Here is a 21834-nt window from a genome sequence, read left to right as displayed (position 1 = left end):
CCATCACTCTGCGCCGGCACCGCACCGGGAGCCGCTGCGGCACGGCAGGGGCGGGGGCAGCGCGCGTAGGGGGCAGCTAGGGGGGGACGGGGAGCTCGCCCCGCAGGGACAGAGCCGCGCCGCGAGGCGCTGCCCGGCCGCAGGCCGCTGCCACCGCGTCCTTGGATGCTGCCCACCGCCTGCACCACGTTGGGCGAAGCAGGCTGCCCCTTGGCGGTAACGACACAGCACTGACTGACGCTCATCTGGATGGGGCTGATTTAGCAAGAAACGGGACTTAGAAAATCAGCACATAGTATTACAAGAGAAAAACTGCACTGTCTTTCCTACCTTCAGTGTGGTTTCCTAGCTTCGGTGCGGTTTCCCACTACTTTCACTAATCTGAACTTCTTAATACAAAGTGACCTTTGCAGAAGACGCATATTAATTATCATCATTGGTCAGTTGCTCTTCTTCCCTTTTATTGCACAGCTTTAGTCTCAGGCTATTGCTTACAATAAAAGACGAGAAACCGACGAAAACAAACACTTTCTCTTAGCCAAGCACCAAGCCCAGCCGTAGTGGAGTGACCGATCACAGTCCTTTGTTCATCATAACTGCTGCTGACAGTACTTCTGACAAACAGCATAGGCCCCTAGCACCATATACTCAAATTTCAGCATTGTCCCTTCTTCCAGCAAATGACTACTTCCAAAGCTCCCTTCCTGCATAAATTACTATATTCATTTTAGTTCAGCAAACAGCAAAAGCCTATCTCAAATTTTAATTCAGAAAGCTATTTTCAGTTCTCAGTCATGCATTTCATCTACTTCTGTAGAAAACATCTACTACTGCGACACCACCACCCCTCCCCTTTCAGTCAGCATACAAATGTTCTGTTTATTCAAACAAGCACACACATACATAAACTTTTTCATGGGCACTCAATTCAGCTTTATACATAAAAAGCACTGTCTCAAAAATCCATCTCTTCTCCCCCCTCCCTCCTCTTTCCAGGTTCCACACAGATTTTCATATTAACGCCCTGTAAATCCCACAAGTATTCACCTTTCACATATTTAAGTATTAGCTCTGGAAAAAGTGAAGATTCATGGATTTTCCAGTTTTATCTGTTCTTCTCAATTAGAGCTTAGTAACTGTAACCACAACCAAAGAAATACTCAAGTGCATGTACATCATGAATATGTCAGAAAGGGATGTCTAACTTCACCCTACTTTTTAAAAAAAAAAAAAAGAAAAAGAGGGCTAAAAATGCACAGTGCAGCAACTACATAATTCTGTCTTTTATACAATAAAAGCACCACACATTTTCAAATTGGGAAGCCAGCTACTCTACAATTACATAATTGAAGCAAATTGGAAAGTATGTTTCAGAAAGTTTTGATTTTTACTAATTTTATATTAAAAATTCCTAGCTCTTCATTTTGTTCCAGGGAAGTTAAATGCAAAAATCAACACAAATACTGAGAAAACATGACAGTCAAAGTAATAAATGGTCATACAGAAGTTTTTAATGTTTGTTTAAATCATCACAGTAATCAGAATTTTTACTGTAATGATATGCAGCTCTACCACACTATTATAAATAAAAACATTAAGATCAATATTAAATACAGCTCTAGGCAACATCACAGATTAACAAAGTATGCATTCTTCATGAACCAGTAACTGATTGATTTAAAAATAATAATAATGCTGACACTTTCACCCTCCCATCCACATTTTTTTCGAATTAGAAACTTGAGTAAGGCGCTGGAAGTTTTACATTAGAAAAATTTTGTTGAACAGCGGAGGCACACATACTTCAGTATCAGAATTTCTAATGCATGTTTACCAGGGACATTTAAAATGTCAATAGGGAAAGCTTAGCAGCCGAGAACATTAAAGGATAAACAATTTATATGCAGCACTTGGGATCCATACTGAAATTATAAAACACAGCAGAGGTGTGAACTGTATTTTAATTCAGACAGTACAGTCTGTAGAATCAGGTGCAAATTAATACAGTACATACACAGCAGTGTTTTAGGATGAGGAAAACATCAGAAATGGCAGAGGTTCCAAACTGATTTAAAGCAACTTTTTATACATGTAGTGCATTTATATTCTTCCACTACAGGAAAAAAAAAAACAAAACAAAAAAAAAAAAAAAAAAAACACAAAGATAACAGATCAGCATCACTGACAGCTTCCAGAGCTGCCTTCCGTATAGGGGCCAAACCCTGCTCTTTGTAAAGTTTCTGCAGGTTCACCCAACGTACCAGAACAAATGCTGAACCCCTGGCATTGGCTTTGCTTGGCAGAATACAGCCTGTTGCTGCAACTCAACAGCCTCAACACAGCCGGATTCCATTTCAGCTCCAAAGCTGCTCTTCGTACAGGCGCTGATCACACTGAGCCCACTGGCACATTACACTTTCTACTGGTTCCAGTTACTGCAGGAGATGAGATCGAGTAGCTGGCAGTTTTATACTCCGAAAATAGGCAAAAATTCAGCAAAGCACTTTAAACACTGACATTTTTTTGGAGCTTGCCGACAATACCACAGTACTGTTTCGGGACGTTACCTTGCTTTAAGATGAAGTCATGCTGAGTACTTTGCTGAAAAAAGATGTTTGAGGTAACTGTGACAACTGCATTAGAGATGCCCAAGAATTTAGGCATTAACCATCTCAACCTTTGGAGTCCTGTGGTCATAACTGTTAATAAGGAAATTTTATCTAGCCACATATTGTAAAACATGATTCTCTACGCCATATTTCTTGAGGTTTTTCCTCCCTGCTTCACTTATGGCACATTGCCTTTGTGTCCGCATGTGTTTGTGACAGTTTGAAAAAATGACTGAAACAAATTAATTGGTGACTGAAAGAAAAGTTAGGCTGTTAGGAATTGGTCAGTTCACCTGCTGCCGCCCTGTGTGTTGCTGCTCAACTTTGAAGTCCTGCCAAACTTTCAAGTACTGGATTTGATTCTGCCCTGCCGCTCATCTTCAGTGGCTATATATCATTTATAGCTCTATATACTTGGAAAAAAGTCAAAAGCAATCTAATACGTAGAGTTGCTTTTTATTATTTTTAAAACCCTGAAGTTTTATTTCTTTTAATAATATTTCTACTATTACTGTTCCAGTTATCTGCTCAAAAAGTAACGGCAGTGAAAGTTACATTTGAAAATGATCTTATATGCATGTTGGATCATAAAGAAACCATTTTGTTTAAACCCTTCATCTAGTTGTAAACATTTGCTAATCCTCCATTACTCAGAGAGGATTGTGAATTATTCTAAAAAATCACATTAAAAAGGTAATTAGTTATGTGAGATATTAACTGATTTGTATTTAATAGATTTTTTAATTCATAAAAATATAAATAAAGAATGGTAAAACTTCAAGAAAAATAATATACATTTAGTGCAAGTTATGAGTTACATTTCTTCCTACCATGTCAGCAGTGGAACATCTTTTGTGGAGAAGAAAAAATAAAAATGAGCAGTCTCAAATTTTACAGGGGGGGAAAAAATATCTCCAGTGTTGTAGCATGCAATTTTTACCAGATACACGTATACAGAATTGTTCCAGCTCTTAACTAGTAGATAGCAGTACTCTTCCTTATACTGCACAACATTGGTATATATCCTAGTGTTTTCAATAATACAAAAATTGCATAAGACCAGGTCACATTATTGATATTTTCTGCAGCAAAAACAGTATTTTTCTCTGAAACTCCGGTTTAACGTTTCATTTTTCTCATTATCACAGCGCATGGGCTGAAAGATGTCTCGCATGGCTCTTGCAAGGTATTACCTGTTCCATCTGTTTTTGTTGCAGTGGATCTGTACTGCCCCAAGCATTTCATGATGTACAAACTTACACGTTTAATGGCACAAGAAAAACCTCCCTTCTTGTGATCCAACCTCAGTAACTCACAGTACATCTCAATATGAGAAACAACTGCTTCAAAAGGGCACACCAATTTTAAAGAGGCTTTGTTACGGCTCAGGAGAGAGAGAAATAAAGCTCTTCTGGAATGTAGAAAGGTGACGTGTAATAATTATACATTTCATGAGTTAACACAACAGTTTTCAGTGGTAAAAAGGGCAAGACCTTTCAGTCTCCATAAGATGGCTCAATTCGGAATGATCCCTCCAGAAACAGGGACTAAGAACACATCTCTTCAATGCTGAAGTACCAGGCTGGGGCTGGAGAATTGCGCCACCTCGCACGGCTCTCCCACTGCACTATCATGGCAGACCTGACGCCTCGGGACGCATCCAGTGCAGGACAGCAGCTCTCCCTTCGCACGCTCCCATCAGCCTTCCTCCTCTCCACAGCTTCCCCCAGACCAACTCCTGATTTCCAGCAGCACTGTTACGCAAAAACCCAGCTCTCGTTTCTGATTTTAGAAGTATCTCCCAGACTAAAGTGTTGTGCTATTCAACAAATGAACCTCCTCTTCAGTTTCCTCTCTCTCCTCAGCTATGGGTTTCAGTTGAACATTATTGAGGCGGGGTCTTGGTTTGCCGTCTGGGCCATATGACGGAGGATATCTTTTTTTGTTATAATGCCAAGGAGGCGCCTGAAAAGGACAAATGGAAGACCAATGTTAATCCAAGCAGGAAAATAAGAAACCAGAACAACATCTGTAGCCAAGTCCTTTTTGTTGACAGGGACAGAGCAAAAGTAAACAGCCTGATTTTCTGATTTAGACAAAAACATTTTATTAATCAAAATACTGAATAACCACCAGTTTGTTAATAGACAGCAATGCTGAGACACCACATTGGATGGTCTCTGACAGCTGCAGTCTACTTTAATGAAATACAAGTAATACAAGTAGAGACCATGACAATTTTTGTTTAACTTTGTTTCCACAAAAAAAATGAAATTTTGATTAGCATATGCCAACAAAAAAGTAAAAAAAAGAGGGACAAAGAAAAAAGAGGTATGAAAAAGAAGTGATATTGATCCCATTTCAAAAGGGATGAATGTGCCAGCTTAGCCATCAGAAGTGATGTATCACTTGATGGCCCAAAAATCCTAATAGCAAATTGAACTCCTCTTTCCTCCTTTTTTTTTTTTTTTTTTTTTAAATCACAGGGATCTTTCCAGTCTGATGCACTGGCTCAGACCTCAGACAGAATATATGGTCATAGGAGCACACTGTATTCACCACAAAACTTTTGCAAAATAATCAATGGTTAACTAGGTTTTGGAGTGCACAGCTTTAGGAAATAAATTTAGAAAATAAATAGAAAATAATTATGTTTTCATTTTCAAATTTAGATACTGTGCTCTTATGACAGGGTCTTAATTGCTTTTTAAATTGTAATTTTGTGAAATATCAAAAAGGATGAGACTGTCCAAAAGGGTAATATCACAGGAGAAGCAAAGAGCAGAATGAATGAGCCGCTGCCCTTGTTATTCCGGTTAGTACTTTATTTTTTTCTTATTAAAGGACGCATGAAATACTTGTGAAATATTAGCATAAAATGAGAACATAATTAGCATGTTTTGCACATAAGCAGCTAAACTTGGTGGGTAGGTTTAGTAGAAATGCAGCTATTGCAGAGCAACCCATGTCCAAATTAAGAGAAGTCTATCTCATAACTAAGGTTAGATCACAACATTGTGGTTAAAACAGTATCTAGATTCTGAAGTAAACAGTAAATGTATTAGCACGCCATTTAGTGGCTTAGGATTTCACTGGACTTTATAAGAGGGAGTACATTAGTTGCTGTAGGTAACAGCAGCAGAATCACAAGACTTCATATAAAATTGCAGAACTGTACTTGAAAATAAGAGTACTTCTAAAAATCATGTTGATAAATGGGGATTACAGAGAAGATCTTATGCTGCAATATATTAAAAACTTACTTGGCTTTGCTTCTCAAAAGATGCGATAGTTACTTTGCTATTTAACAGCTACTTAAAGCTGTCAGAATCAGAAATTAGCATATATAGAATTTTTATTTCACATTATGAGGAAAAAAGGTATTCCTAGCTGTGTGCTTTCCCACCTAGGGAAATGAAAAGATCAACTAGATGGATCTACATGATCTGAAGAACAAAACATCAAAGTCTATTGTTTACCTTCCTTTAATGTTGTGACTAACAGTACGTCCACAGTTAACAGCCTGATTTCTACAAAAGGATTTTGCATACTGTTTTCTGTTATGGTTTCTTTAATACAAATTTTTAGTAAAGGAGGATTTCATTGTTCAGCCGATGTCATAAAAGTACTGAACAGTTCACAAGTTTCATGCTTCCTGACTTCTAATGTGTCTAATTATGAGATCTGATATATCTAATCACCAAGGGTTCGACGTGCTGCTTTAGTTGCTCGAGATGCTCTAATATGTTCTTCTTTGTGATGATCCCCAAGACAATCCTGAAACAGATCATGTTATGCTAATAACTGTGTGTGAAATCAAATAAAAAAATTCTAGTCATAACGAAAAAGGTTTAGAGTAGAGCAAAACTAAAAAATAAAATGGATTGCAAGAAAGCTAATGAGATAGTTAAGTGAAAAATGATTCGAAAGTCAGCACCCTTTCCCAGACTTGTGTTTTGTTTTTTTTTTTTCTTTTTTGTCTGTCTTCTAAAATGCTCAATCTTCAACAACCCCAGAGCAGTATGTTTCTCATACCAGGTACAAGTCAGGGAAGCATACATATACTTCATCCCTTCTCCCAAATTCACCTCTCTTCAGATTTCAGTGGCACTGAAACTAAAATCTACTTTATTTCCTTTTGTTTACTTGTTATTTTCTCCTCACAACTACAGACAATTATGTGTACATGTATTTAACAAGCCACACTAAATAACCAAAGTAATAACGATCAAGTCACAGCACTTGAGGTTTGAAGCTGCACTACAAAGCAGCATTATTTGGCATCCCCAGGAACAGACAGATTTCTTATTCACCATGGTATAAATCAATCCACTCCCTGGAATGGACGTTCTGGTCACAGGTAGAAAGAATCAGGTTCATCTTTATATAAATCTGTATCTCAGCAATTTCTGCACAGTTCTTATTTGTAACTGGATCAGAACCAGTAAGTTAATGTCTGTCTTCATGTCTACTCAATTTGCATGAAATTTGCCGAAATTTAATAGTCCTCCACACCCACATGGCTATGTATCACTCAGAGTACTTCGCTGACCTTGTTGTAATGGATGACAAACTCATGGAAGACCACGAATTTGTAAACTGAAGTAGGACAACAAATAACGAGTATCACGAAACAGCAAATTTTTGAAGTCATCCATACTTGCTGATACTTTATCATAAAGTGATTAAGAACTCGCAGTACAGTTTGACATAGCTTTACAAGACTCATCTTTCTTTAGAGTCAATTTTGACATCAATGTCAACGTTCGAGCATTCAACCACAACAGAAGCTGTACGATCGTAATATGTATCACTGAAGTTTTACCAACTCAAATTTCCCTGTACAAAACAGGAACAATTGCGTGTCTGCACTGACTTCTAAGTGTCAGATCACGATGTCATTTCTCTCACATAGGAAGGTTTTTAAAGAGCTACTTATACTTCTGAAAACAGCTATTTTTTATTTGATTTCCTATTTTTTAAGAAAAAAAGCACATATAAAATGCATCTGTTTTAAAATACACCTGAATAAACAAACTTGGAAATCAGTGCAGTATTTAAATATTTGCCACTTAGAGCAGCAGTCAACAGCAAAGCAAAAAAAATCCCACCCATATTTCAGGTTTCTTGATTTTGTCCCATGAACAGAGATCCTAAATAATGTGGATTAAAAGACAGAGTTTCAGCGTTTAAGTCTCAGGTGACTTAAACGACATGCTAGAGAGAAAGCAAGATACTATGGCAGAAGCTGCAATGCTGTGTGTCAAGTGGTTAACACCCGTGATACAGGAAAGCAGAATGCTGAAGTAGAACAGTACTCAAAAAAAGATCTTGTAATAAAAAAAGAAATAAATAAGAGACAATTTTAATGAACATTTAAACATGTTCAAAGATAGAACATGTTAAACATAGAACACAGTCTCTATGCCAAGGGCCAATTTATTTCATGGTAATCACATGACAACTCCCTACAGTCATATGTACAAACATCCAAATCTTGAGATTACTTTCTTGAAGTATTTTGAAGTGCAGAAGCAAAGATTGCAGACTGAAGTTTCAGAACTAGTGGCAGTTACTTAGTTTTCAGTATTCCAAATCTAGTAGCCTGGTGGTAATTGTCATTACCAAACTCTAGAAGAGGAGGTAGTGAACAGACCTTTCTCTCCCTTGCTTCTTATGAGCCCAGGTAAGCTCAACAGCTGATGTACTTCATATTGACAGAACACACCCAAGTAGGAAATACAGGCTGCTTCACATGAGACTAAATTTCTGTAGGACAAATTCTGTCTCCTCCACAAGTGAGTTGCACACACAAATCTGTTGCTGAATGAAAGCTAGTTTTTTTTCAGAGCACCTTAAGACAACTACTTACAGCTACTGCCTGCTTAGTTGGAATACAAGGGAAGAGTGAGAATTTAAGTGAAGTGCCACTGCACAGCACCTTCTTGACATACAGCATCAACTATATGGATCCAAATACCATGAAAGCTTTGATCCTAGAAGTGAAAATTACCGTGTCTAACTAAATGAACAGTATTGCTGCCACTTTACTCACCCGTTGTGTGTTACAAGGCACTGCCTCAAACCCAGCTTCCGGAAAATATCAACCACTATTTCCATGGGCGTGTGGTCTGTCACGGTGAAAGGGCTCATGTCAAGTATGCTTCTAAGCTTCAAAGGCCTAGGGCTTTCTGCTGGAAGCGATGGGGTATGCTGGGCAAAACAGACCCTGGAACTGCCAACAATCCCTTCCTGCTTCTTTCTAGCACTTTCTTTAAGAAAGAGGAGAGTTGGGGGGAGGGGAAGACAGGAGAAGAAGAAAAACGTTACATTCTTGGAGAAAGATGATTAAGCACAAACAGAAAATTCAATCAACACTACCAGGCTATGATATTGTTATTCTCTAGATGCTGATATCCTTGTTGTGTTTCTATAAACACTGCTTCCTCACCAAGAAGCACTCGTGCAGAAATCACAGCAGCCATCTACCATACAGGTGTAGCTAATGCCCCTCAGCACTCGGTAGCTGTCAGCTACTACCCCTCTCACTCTAATAATTAACTTGCATTTACTGTGTAGAGATGGAAATGCTTAAAAACTATCATACAGTAAGCACACAGCTGCTGAAGAATCTGTCACAAAGAAAGCCTATCTCAACTGATGGCTTCCCCCTGTAATGATGACAAGCGCTGTCATTATCATCATTATAGAACAGCTCAGGTGGGAAGAGACCTTAAAGCCCACCCAGTTCCAACCCCTTGCCACGGGCAGGGACACCTCCCACTAGAGGCTGCCCAAAGCCCCATCCAGCCTGGCCTTGAGCACCTCTAGGGATGGGGCATCCACAGCTTCTCTGGGCAGCCTGTGCCACCCTCTGAGAGAAGAATTTCCTCCTAACATTAATCTAAATCTCCTCTCTTTTAGTTTAAAACCATTCCCCTTTGTCCTATCATTCAAGTTTTAAGCTTTAAAATGATTTCAATTAGAATATATAACAATAAAATATCGGAAGACAATTACCTATTGCAATAGTTAAATCTCTTCTTAAAGCAAAGCCCACCAGTCTCTGCGATTCTTTTGACATAATAACAGGAAAACCGTTATAGCTGGTTTCGTTGATCAAGTTTTCTATGTCTTCAACTGTCATATTATCCTGCGTCAGAACTGCTAACGGCGGATCACTTCTTCGAGGTCTCATTACATCAGCGGCCAGTGTTGTGTGAGTAAACTCCTCCTTTGCATCCAAGAAGGGATATCCATTCAGTCGGATGTGCGCCTCATAGATGCCTTCCCTACCAAAGGCATCTCCTACCCACTTACTGGTCATGACTGCAGCCATTAGGGGCACAATATATTCCAGCCCTCCTGTTAGCTCAAAGACAATAACTACCAGGGACACAGTCATCCTTGTCACGCCACCTGCAAGAAAAATGGTAGCTATTAACATTCTAGAATGAAGTAATACCGAGTTTAGTTTTCCTGTCTTCCTGTTGAGAACTGCAAACATAACTTTGTGTTGCTCTTTCATGCGAACTATGAATTATGTCTTTTTTGAAGCCAATCTTAAAGTTAAAAATACTGAGAAATAAGGAGATCCAGTAAGACAATAATTTGGAAACAGAATGGTACTAATGCAGGGAAGGAACAGCTAGCAATTCAACAGCTGTATTGTCCAAAGTATTAAGAATTTAATGCTGCTGTTGAATCATAAAACTTAAAAAGAATTCTGAGCTGACTGAATCTTTCTTGACAATCGGACAAGACTTGGATTATATTTCTCTTTTATTAGTAAGATGTTTGTTCCACAAAGGTTTCTGATACCATATCTTTTTCATTCAATAAAAACACATGGTCCTTCTTTCAACACATTCAAAAGTGATTCTCGCTGAACTAATAAAAAAAACCACAACCTCCCCAAGAACTAGATTTGTTCCTCTAGTGCATTTGATTGCTCAAATACTCTTCCTTCAGGAAGAAGACTACTTTTGGCAGAGCTGTACTAATACCTTTTAAGTTTAACTTCTAAGGTAACTAAATTAGGACAAGACCTTCAGGAATCTTCTAAGTTTAGGTGCCCAACTTCAGGCTCTTTAAGTGAAGATGATTTTCATCACTTCGTAAATCAGACTTCTTAAAAGTATGTCTAACCAGACTCCCCAAATCATTAGGCACTTCTGAAAGCTTTATTTACATTATGAATTTAAAGAACACTTGTTACAATTCATGCAGAAGTGGCAGCGGATCACATCACCTCCTTGTAACAATTTCAACAGTACTTGACTCTTTAAGTCCTCTATACATTTCAAGAGTGTGTTTTCTGGCTGAAGTTGTAGTGACATCTATTGATGCCACAAAGAGACATCAAACACTACCATTTAAATTATTCTATTTCTCATCATATAATCAATTAAAATTTCATGTTGCTCTTCAGATCATAAGCATCTGATGGTTTTCTGTAGATAAGTGTTGTCTTCTGAAGAGAGGGAAGTCCACACGAGAAGGTGTTTCAGTACTGCCCATATTTATACCTCCCTTTACTTTTCATTGTTATTTTGGTAACAGAAAAAATCTGACATCTATTGTGTTGCAATTTAATTACCTAAGCATGCAGCAGCACCAACCATGGCATAAAGACCAGGTGTAATGCAGTCAGCTCCGACTTCACACCATTCTTTGAAAATGAACCAGTCGTGATGGTAGTAAGCCAGCTGCTCCACTGCAATTCCCACAATCCTTCCTGCTATGGCTCCAATTGCCATGCTAGGTATGAACAACCCAGATGGAACCTACAACGGAAACAGAAGAACTGCTGTCATGCTGAAGGGAACATATTGGATGTATATTTTTAGAATCGGTGTGCTGTTGTTTGCTTTCCTTTTCCCTCCAAAAGAAATACAAAGACTGAAACTGTTAAAAACACGTAAACTGACATCACAAGGTTAGGAAAACTTAACACACACACAATGCTACTGATACTTCTGACAAACTTAGCTGAATCCATTTTATGAATGCATTTATTTTGTATTTTACTGCATTTAAGAACAAACCTATTACCGATACAGGACCACAGACTATATTCTCAGTGCTAACAGCACAATTCTTTCCAATATATGTTTGCCCAGTCTGAGCTATGCTACTAGTACTGAAAACTTTTTGATTTCTGATTTCCCTTATTATACCTCACGTTCCTCTAAACCAACATTCACTTACTAAACAAGCTTTGCACACAGCAGAATTGCCTTCAGAAGTTGCTTCCCAGCTCCTATAAATCAGATGACTAACAAAACACATCATTTTAAAAAGAAGCTTTGCTTACTATATCACAATTCTCCATATGAAGTAGTGCATATAGAACACTAAGTACACTAAGAAGCAGATGAACTGATGTTAAAAAAAAAAAAGCAGGTAATATTAGTTAAAACATAACAGAAACAAAACAAAAAAAAAATAAGCATGTTTCTGCTGTAATTTTAGTTATTTAATCTATCTGTTATGAACTAAAACCTGGAAAGGCCACATCACCTTGTCATAGCAGAATGGTTTAGGGAAATCTTACTGCAAGCTTGTATCAGTAGCAGCAAGAGTGAGAAGTGAGGGTCCATCTGAGAAACCATTGTTGTGCAAAAAACAAACAAACCATACTGTACCTAAATGTATCATTAAACCAGAAAAGCCTGCTGCTTCTCCTTGCAGCATCTGTTGGTATCAGAAATACATTCCACTATGGCTGAGGTACAAATCTTAACCACAAGTTGTAAAATTCTTACTTTGCGTCTGAACAAACCTAAACTCATCTTGTCAAAATAACTTCATTACAAAATTGCACTCCTGGTATAATAGGAAAACACCAATAATTTATTTTTTCTTCTGCAGTGCTGCAAAATCTAAGTATTATTCAATTCCAAACTAGCGATTTTGCCCTGGAATCCAGTAGCTGATGCCAAAGTGTATTTCAGAACCTATTCACATTATTATACTATCAATATTTATGGTTGCAAATAATTTCTAACATGCAAACCAAGGACAAATCAATACACTAAAGCCTGTCTGAAAGTCAGCTGCATGAGTTTTGTTGAAAGGTTTACTAATCCTTCATTCCCATTCCTGAATTACCTCCTATTTCAGTGCTGATAGCAACAGTATTCCATGCTGTCATTTTAGCATAATATCCAAATCATGCATTTACACCACTACTACTACTTCCCACAATTGTGCTTCTAAGCCCCTTTTTAGTTGTTAAAATACATTCTTTTTCCTGATTAAAATTATTTCTTTGTGAATGGTACTATACCCTGAAAAAACTAGCATTTCAGACCTAAAAGTAGCTGAAAACATCTTTGAAACTGCCTAGATCCTAGTCTATTACAAGAACATGCCACAGAAATTCAGGCTCCAAATAGAAACTGCATTGAGATGGTTTCTTATTCTTTGTTAACATACACTTTTTTGCATCTACCTCCTCTTTTCACCACAAGTGGATAATGGTTACAGGTCTAACTGATCACAATTTCACAGTTGCATCCCTTTCCCAAGCCTCTGAATCATGTCACAAAGCGGAGAGCAACCTTCACAAAGAAAGAACAAGGAAAACCAAGTAGGTTCCACCTTGTCCCAGCCACCTTTTCCAGTGCACACCAGCCTAACTGAAGGTATCAGTTAGAGAAAATGGTTTATACTCTGGCACATGCAACATCTTTGAAACAAGCAAGGAATCAGGATGTGTGCGCCAATTTCCACTTCCTTAGCAGTGTAGTTGGATACCACTCCGGGTCTGAAGCAAAGCTGCAATCCCATCCCAAACTGTTCATCATCAACAATTAAACGCAGTACAAGCCCACTGAAAATAAACAGTCCAGTATATACATATATTGTACATATGTATACAATCTATTTACTCTTGCAGTGTTGTTCCATGTTAAAGACCGAAAAATAAGTGCTGCCAATCAGCTTTCTGGCGATCCCTATCCATTGCAGTAGAAGCAGCAGGAACCACCAGACCCCACAGGCAGCTGAGTCGCTTTGCTCACCTCACAGACCATCAGCTCCCAAGGGGAAGGGGCAGAACTTGTGTGTTTGCACATGGCTACAGCTCCAGGAGCAGACCTGGAGAATTCGGAGGATTTTAATCATGATTTAATGATTTCATGACCAACTCTTTTTCTTTCTTCTCACAGAAATAAAGCTCACAATATGAATAAATACTATATTCAAGTGACATTCCCTTCTCCAGATGCTGCCTGACATTTTAACCTGACATATGCTTCAAAGCTTCAGACAAATGTAGGTAGCACAATCCCATCAGTGACTGCAGCACAAATCCTTGCCTATTTGTAAAGTGGTAAGTGTATGCTTACAACAGATTGCAAGTGCTAAAGGTATGAGAAAAGGAACCAAAACCAATTAAAGAGGAAGCTCTACCTTTCTGTGACTGAGCGAATTCTAACACACTATGTGTGATTTTGTGCTGACAACTCCATGAGAAGGACAGATGCACATGAACAGACGAATGCTAAGAGATACAATTGAAGTTATAATACTTAAATGGTAATAAATGTTGTAATGCTTAAAAGGCAGAGCCCTAGATAAGTGAAATTCTATACAACAGAAGTGTAGAATGATAGGTGAAATTCTGACTTACAGAAGACTAACATTTCACATATACCCAACAGATTTATCTTATCCATCAAACAACATATGGAATATTACTTCAAATAACAGACTGCAACATATTCTCAAATACCAACAGGTGAGAAACACAAGAAAATATTGTTCTATCAATCACAGAATGGTTGGGGGTGGAAAGGAGCTCTCCAGATGATCTAGCCCAATGCCCACTCCATTTTTAGTCCTGGTTCAAGCAGGGTCAACTACAGCAGGTTGCCCAGCATTGCATCCAATTACATCTTGAGCATCTCCAACGATGGAGATCCATAACTTCTCCGCATGACCTATTCCAGTGTTCAACCACCCCCATAATAAGTTGCCTTTTTATGCATGCAATTATTGAATAGCAATGTACACTGTCAGACAATGGAGCTAGTTTAAACACAAATCCTGCTTTGCAGACATTCTGCAAGTCGTGTTTGTGTTAAGAAGCATTTAATATTGATGTAGCTGAAAAAAGTACAAAGGGAGCCTGAAAAGTCAGCAAACAGTGAAGGCGTGGCAGTTACAACACGCTGCTCAGAAAGCAGCCACTGGTTTGAGAATAGCTTGAAGGACTGATAAATGAAGTGACCAGGAAGGACAAAAAAAATAACTGTTTTGTAATGGAAAAGAAATTTCCAGTACAGTCACATGGAAAGAAGTCATGACATGCAATACTTGAAATTTCAGGAAAGAAATCATTATCAGCTCCTTTAGCCTGGGGTAATTACATTAATGTGGTAAGTGAGGAGAGGAGGTACAAAAGATGCAATAGTTCAAGAAATACAGCCTTTTTTGTTTTTCATGCAACAGTACTAAGGAACCCGAGTGGTTGTGTTTGACCTCAGCTGAGCTTGGCTTTTAGAAATTTTAAAATCACTCTCACTGCTCAATCAGGCCCATACAGCCCTCCACCCACACAATTACTATTGTTAATAAAATCTAGCACCTATTTCTATTCTGCTGAACAAACAATGGGCTAGTTTGAATTCAATGAACCTTAACATTATTTTCTACAAGACTTGCTTATTAATCAACAGTAAAAGGTTTTGTTTTTTTTTCCCCATGAGACCTAAAACTTCACACAAAAAAAAACCAAACTATAAATATGCTAGCTTTGAGAGATGGAAAATAAGAAAGGCAGTAATGAAATAATCACAGTAGATGATGCAGCCATAGCATTCACACTTACCTTGATACCAAAGGTGAAGACCGTCATGATTATTTTAAATATGAGTGCTAAACACAGCTGCCATATAGCTGAATAAACTCCGGTGCCTGCTGGGCGGTCAGGAATATCATCTACTATTTTGCTTGCGTTCATATCATTTCTGTAGTCGCAGAGGGAGGAGGATTCTAACGGCCCACAGTCCGTGAACAGCTCTTTAATAAGCTCACTGGTGTTTAGCCTTGTATATGGATTAGGAAATGCGATGACAGCTGTTATTGCTGCAACAATAATAACCTCCAGGACAGGGTACTTCCCAAATTTTGTAGATTTGCGTCGACGACACCATGCGATGTTTGCTCGAATGAAAAATGCTCCCCAGAGCCCACCAAATACTCCCAGAAGAATAAAAGGAAGCAGTTCAAATAGGTACCAAGGAGTGTGATATTCCACATAAAAAAGAACTAAGCGGCTATTACCAAAAGGATTGATGGACCTTAAAACAAATGCAGCTACTAAAGCAGCAAAAAATGATCTCCATAAAGTTTTCAGGGGGAAATAATAACTGACCTGCAAAAGGCAATACATGAGAATTGTTAGTGATCCGATTAAAAATACTGGAAAGACTGTTTCATGCATGTATTACAGTTCTGTTGCTCACATGTTATACATACTGAGGAAAAAAAAGTCTCATTAGTATTATTCCTATCACTTGGAGCACTGGAGCTCCAGCATGTATTACATTTTTATAAAGCTCTAAAACAATTCATGCTTAGATCAGTTTCAAGAACTAAAGCAATACTGAAACCACTGCTGTCATAAGACATAAGAAAAAACAGAGTCATTTATGCTTAAAACTTTCTCTGTTTATAAGCATCTCTTCCTAGCATTCAACAAACACCAGATCGGGTATTAGCTGTTCTCTCAAATTTCCTGCTACTACCGTTACATCTCCTTTCAGCCAACAGTGAAGGGTTTCTGGCAGATGTGTGTTTTTACAAAGTATCATTAGAACAACAACACAAATTTAAATACAACATTCAAGTTCACACTTAAGCCCCATAACAAGGATTGAAATTTTGAGTTTTCTTCCCAGACTGTTTTGTTTTGCAACAAAGTAATTCTTCAAAATCCCTTAATGATACAGAGGAAACTATACAAGTAAGTATACTGTCCTTCTTTTCCCCTTCCTCCCACTCAATTTGGAGATTTTTAGAAGACCATTAATGTAGGATTTCTTAAAAAAAATGTTAATGATCTAAATAACATGTTTTTGAAACAAAAAATGCTGAAAACTAATTTAAAAAGAAACTTTTCTTAGTGAAAATAGTTTGACGTCCTCGGTGGTTTTATTATAGAGTATTTGTTTTATTAATAGTTAATGTAATCAATTGTGTTTAGTGTCTGAAACTTTGAAGAAATGTTTTAAAAACTGAACTGTCATAGAACTGTCAAAGAGATTTCTAAAGCCTCTTGCAAAATGAAAAAAGAAGTCCCACAATTTTCACTTTTTAGAATACATTTATAGAATGAAAGACCGGTGCCTCTCTCCATGTAAACTGTACTTATTGACCCAGCCATTCTCCAGAAAAATATACTTGAAAATAAAGCAAAGTTGACATTCATCCAAAGAAAATAAATAAAAAAAGAACTTAAGGAGTTTTCCTATAACAGGACTCATAATTTTGAAATGTGGGTCCTAAAATAACTTCTCTCTTAGGAAAAACTCCACAGCTCAAAGGAATCTGAAATTTTTCATACCAAAACATATTTTTAAATCATTTTTCCTTTAATGCCATCTCTTGACATACCTCCTCCAGACTGAAAAGGACTCCACCAATTGGGGCACCAAAGGCTACAGATACTCCTGCTGCTGAGGCAGCTGACAACACCTAGAAAAGACAGTAGGTAAAGAATTTTTCACAGTCTGAGACACACTTTAAAAATGAAGGACGCTATCTTATTACAGTTATCAGTTTCTTCTATGTTTCTATCTAGGACACAGACTTGGTAACAGAAATGCATCAGGTGAGCGTATCAGAATGCTTTTAAGATGTGGCCAGCGCTCACAGCAGCTGCTGCTGAGGTACCAGCCACAATGAAGCCATCCATGTACACTCCTCCAGGCATCCTCCCAAAAGAAGCCTGTGGTTCAATATGAAACTGCTGATAGCTCTTTTTAAAGAAATTGTAGCAAGCTTTCCCTGTACCAGAACACATAAGTAGTAAAGAAGTCCAGCTACTGTAAATATTCCTCATTGCAAAGAAAAAAAATCTGTGACAGACTATGCAGTTTTTAAATCAGTCCTGGAGATATGCACTCAATAGTCTTCAAGCAAAAACTCAAAAAGGCATAAGGTGAACTAAGATTAAAGAGAAATTATTAGGAAACAAGTGGATGGTCCTGCAGCATCACGGATGAGTAAAATTTAATGCACGAAGCTGGTTAAAGTGCATGTTAATTGTAACAGTATCAGACAGGTTCCTTGCAAGAACAGTGACACCTGAAGCACTTACATACCTGTGGAAGAACACACAGAGAAAACTCCAAGAAATATCACACTCGAGATTAACAACGAAACCATGGAAAAGAAATTATTTACTTAAGAATACACAGCTTTGAAACTGGAAGTGAATCCAAGTTTCCTATACAGTGTGCAGTCTTCGTCGAGAATCATGGAAGTTGAGAGTGAGAGAACTACAGCACAGCTGGGAAAACACTTTCTTATTTCACAATATGGAGATTTTATTAAATTAAAAACAATGTTACATCTTGCTACTCACTATCATTACACTTGTTTTCAATAGTATGGCTCTTACTGCCAAAAAAAAAACAAAACAGGTAAAGAGCCAAAAACACTGTTGTCACCAACCCTTTCCCAGGAGTACTTTGTTCATGAGTTCAGAAATCCTCTGCTGTCCTCACACACAACTGGAGATGATTAGCAAAATATAGAGTCAAGAAGAAGAAGAAAGAATTTAAGGAAAAATGGAATGATCACTGAGATGGGAAAAATGCAGAAATGTTCTGAAATGGAAACAGTTTGCCTTAGAGAATGCTAGGGATAATGCATAGATTTTAATACAAGAAAGAACTATAGATAATTCAAGCCTAAACACAATCTGAGAGAACAAATATCTTCTAAATTAATCAGTGCTTGGATTTTTTCTCTTTTTTTTTTCCTTTTAAACAAAACATATGGAAAATCAATACGTTCTAGAAATGGTTTTACAAAAACTTACCTCTCGTTTTTTAGCTTCATTTGTGCTGTACTTTGGAAAGAGGTAGGAAAAAATATTCCCACAGCAGCAGGCAACATGTACCAAGGGACCTTCCTTTCCTAAACTCAAACCCGATGCTACAGCCAAGACTAAAGTGATGGTTTTTATCATCAAAGTCCACTTTCCTAGATAACCTCTGATGATGAAGCCGCTCAAAATAGTTTTTATCTGGAAGAAAAAAAATGCTACTGTATTCTACTTTCTTCAGTAAATAATTACTTTTATCATTTTAGACATGTAACTTCAAAAAGAGCCTTTTCAAAGGGCTAACTTTGTGAGACATTAAAGCATGCATCATTCTGATTACTACACAGAGCCCATCTGGTTGCCAGAGGCTTTTCATTTGCAACTTACTGTACAACAGAGAACAATAATGTACAACAACATCATCAATTACATTTAGTAGAAAATGTATCTGCAGTGATTTCTAGGACTACATTCACTGGTTTATTATGTAAATTGTCAAGTGAAAGTCAGAAAACCCCTGAAGGAAAAAATAAACCTGCAAACACTATCATGTTGCACTACACTACAACATCTCACCCTTGCATCAATTTCACCCTTTTCTATTTTTCTGTATTTCCTGTTTTTCCTTCTACAGAAAAATACGGCAAAAGATTTGTTGACATAAAGATGGAAAAAATCAGCCTCTTTCACTATAATGTGTCTTTCACTTTTCCTAGGACTTTACTTTTCCTAACAATGTAACGTTACTGCAAATATGCCTGTATATAGAAAATAATACAGCTACTGAAGCAAAGAACAACACATCTATAAATAGGACATGCACAAAACACTGGCCAGCTGTGTCTAGAAAGTAAAGGTTATCTATATTTGGAGACCAATTTAGGATGAAATCTTTTTTGGAGTAACACCCCAGATCTACTGGAGACTTACACAAAGGCAGGATTTCTCCTTCAATTTCTGCACTACAAATACATGGAAAATATTTACAGAATGAGTGAATAAATGCGACTGACCAGAATTTTACTTTGTTGTGTCCCCCCCCATCCCCCACTACACTCTGTGCATAGTTGCAGGGAGCAACTGTACAAAGATGAGTTTCCAGGTATACTACACAATTTGCTTTGAGAGTTGATTGTCGACCCACATTGTGTCAATGAACCTCTGCTCTCTAATCACTGCAGGGCAAGGATCCGAGGGGTGCTGGGAAAAAACTCTTCAAAAGTTTACTCTTAGGCTAAGTATTTCCATAAAAAGTAGTCCAGCCACAAACACGAAGCAAAAACCTACGAACTCAGTACCTGAAGCTTCACAGCAGCTCCTTTTTTTCCTTTCAGCCACAGTTAGCACAATTACATTATTTAAATTTGAATATTCATATTAAATTATTTTCAAGTAAAAAACCCTCCCTCTTGACTTCCCTCTGACTCTGTAAAACAGCAGGAATTTTCACACTAACATGAAACATCTGTAATGTAATTATTACTTCAACCTCACCTCAGGAATCCCAGAGCCACAGGCATATGGAGCAAACACCTTCACCAGAGACACTGCTAAGAAGGCAAAGCTCAAAGCCCAGAAAATGTACATTATGTAGTTCATTATGTATGAACCTGGCCCCTAAAGACAAAAAGAAAAGCAAAAAAATACAGAAAATGTCAGAATACAAACCTGACATAGGAGCAGTCACTACTTAAAATAACAGAGAGGAAAAGCATAGTCCTTTGCACATCAGCAAAGTCTGGGTTATACAAGTTAGTGTTCTAAGAATTCACATTAACAACAACAACAAAAAATAAATTAAAAAATAAATTAAACATAGAATCATAGAATATCCCAAGTTGGAAGGGACCCATAAGGATCATTGAGTCTAACTCCTGACTCCACAAAGGCCTACGCAAAAGCTGTACCCATAGTACAGCACCTAGTAGCTATAAAAATACTTCAGATCTACTGAATACTAAGTATTCTTTATCAAAAAAGATTTTATGGTAGAAAAAATAAAAGCAATATTCTTAGTTATCTAAGGACAACACAGACTTCATTTCTTTTTTGTTTGTTTGTTTAGTATGATCAAGAATAACAATTCCTGTTGTTAACAGTTCTATATTCTCCTTATAACTTCTTTACACCTGCAATACATTAAGTCCTCTTGCAGTATATACAATGCACATTTATTAGAGCATAAATGATTAATCATTTAAAATGCTGAAAAATTGAGCAATAGGAGAATCCAAACCCCAATTTAGTACCCTGGTCTTAAGACCATTCTTTTCTTTGCTCACTAGAGCAAATGCCTTCAAAGAAGGGGCATATACTTACCTCTGCTTGCCCAATTATTAATTCTGCCCATGTTTTCCACTGTGGACATTTATCTCTCTCTTCAAACGTGGTCTCATTTGAACCCCAACAACACTGTTCATGGTTAAACCAAAAAGCACTAAGGCAAATGCCTTCCTTTAAGTCCGTCATCCAGTCAGCAGCAATATCGATTAATCCTGCCAGTGCCCCTGTTGTAGAAACAGTTCTGCGTTAATGTTCTAGGAAGTGGAAATAATAAAAGCAGCTAAAATGAAGTGGGATGGCATTAGCTTATATAAACTGAAATTACAGAAAGCCTAGAGAAAATGACATTTAAAACATTACTGATTTCGAGGAATATATTGCATTTGCAGTATAGTAGGATATTTGCTGAAGAATCTGGTACCTTGTGTTATTTCCCAAGTTGGATCCCAGAATCACTCAAAACCCCAGCATGGCTGAGGTTGGCAGAGATCTCTGGAGGTCCTCTGGTCCAAGCCCCTGCTCCCAGAGCAGGCTGCCCAGGACTGTGTCCAGGAGGCTTTAGAAGATCTCCAAGGAGAGCGACCACAGCCTCTGTACATCAACCTGTTACCAGTGCTCCATCAACTGCAAAGCACAGAAGTGCCTCCTGATGCTTAGATGGAACCTCTTATTCCATCAAGTTTCTGCCCACTCCCTCCTGTCCTGGCTCCGGGCACCACTGAAAGGAGCCTGGCTTCGTCTTCTTTGCACGCTCCTTTAGGTATTTATAGACATTGATGAGATCTCCCCCCGAGCCTTCTGTTCTCCAGGCTGCACAGGCCCAGCTCTTTTGGCCACTACCCACAGGAGAGGTGCTGCAGACCCTCCACTGGACCTTCT

General features: G+C 38.0%; 1 protein-coding gene across 4 annotated transcripts in view; it reads right to left on the bottom strand.

The window, feature by feature from the left end:
• Positions 1-1489: 1489 nt before the first annotated feature.
• CLCN3 (chloride voltage-gated channel 3) overlaps positions 1490-21834 on the bottom strand; it is a 61596-nt gene continuing 41251 nt past the window's right edge. For 2 of the 4 annotated variants that reach the window (XM_068681212.1, XM_068681213.1), the window contains 10 exons: positions 20992-21179; positions 20167-20289; positions 18667-18873; positions 17235-17315; positions 15448-15993; positions 11209-11395; positions 9630-10028; positions 8665-8881; positions 6311-6386; positions 1490-4574 (listed from right to left, as the gene is read on the bottom strand). In XM_068681212.1, the coding sequence (XP_068537313.1) occupies positions 4416-4574; positions 6311-6386; positions 8665-8881; positions 9630-10028; positions 11209-11395; positions 15448-15993; positions 17235-17315; positions 18667-18873; positions 20167-20289; positions 20992-21179 (2183 nt within the window). In that variant the 3' untranslated portion in view covers positions 1490-4415. The remainder of the gene's footprint in view (positions 4575-6310; positions 6387-8664; positions 8882-9629; positions 10029-11208; positions 11396-15447; positions 15994-17234; positions 17316-18666; positions 18874-20166; positions 20290-20991; positions 21180-21834) is intronic. The other 2 variants (XM_068681214.1, XM_068681215.1) reach the window with 1 other exon arrangement.

Source organism: Anas acuta, chromosome 4 (genome assembly GCF_963932015.1).
Source record: "Anas acuta chromosome 4, bAnaAcu1.1, whole genome shotgun sequence".
Lineage (NCBI taxonomy): Eukaryota > Metazoa > Chordata > Aves > Anseriformes > Anatidae > Anas > Anas acuta.
The sequence above is the reverse complement of the archived record's forward strand: the minus strand, read 5'-3'. Positions and strand labels throughout refer to the sequence as shown.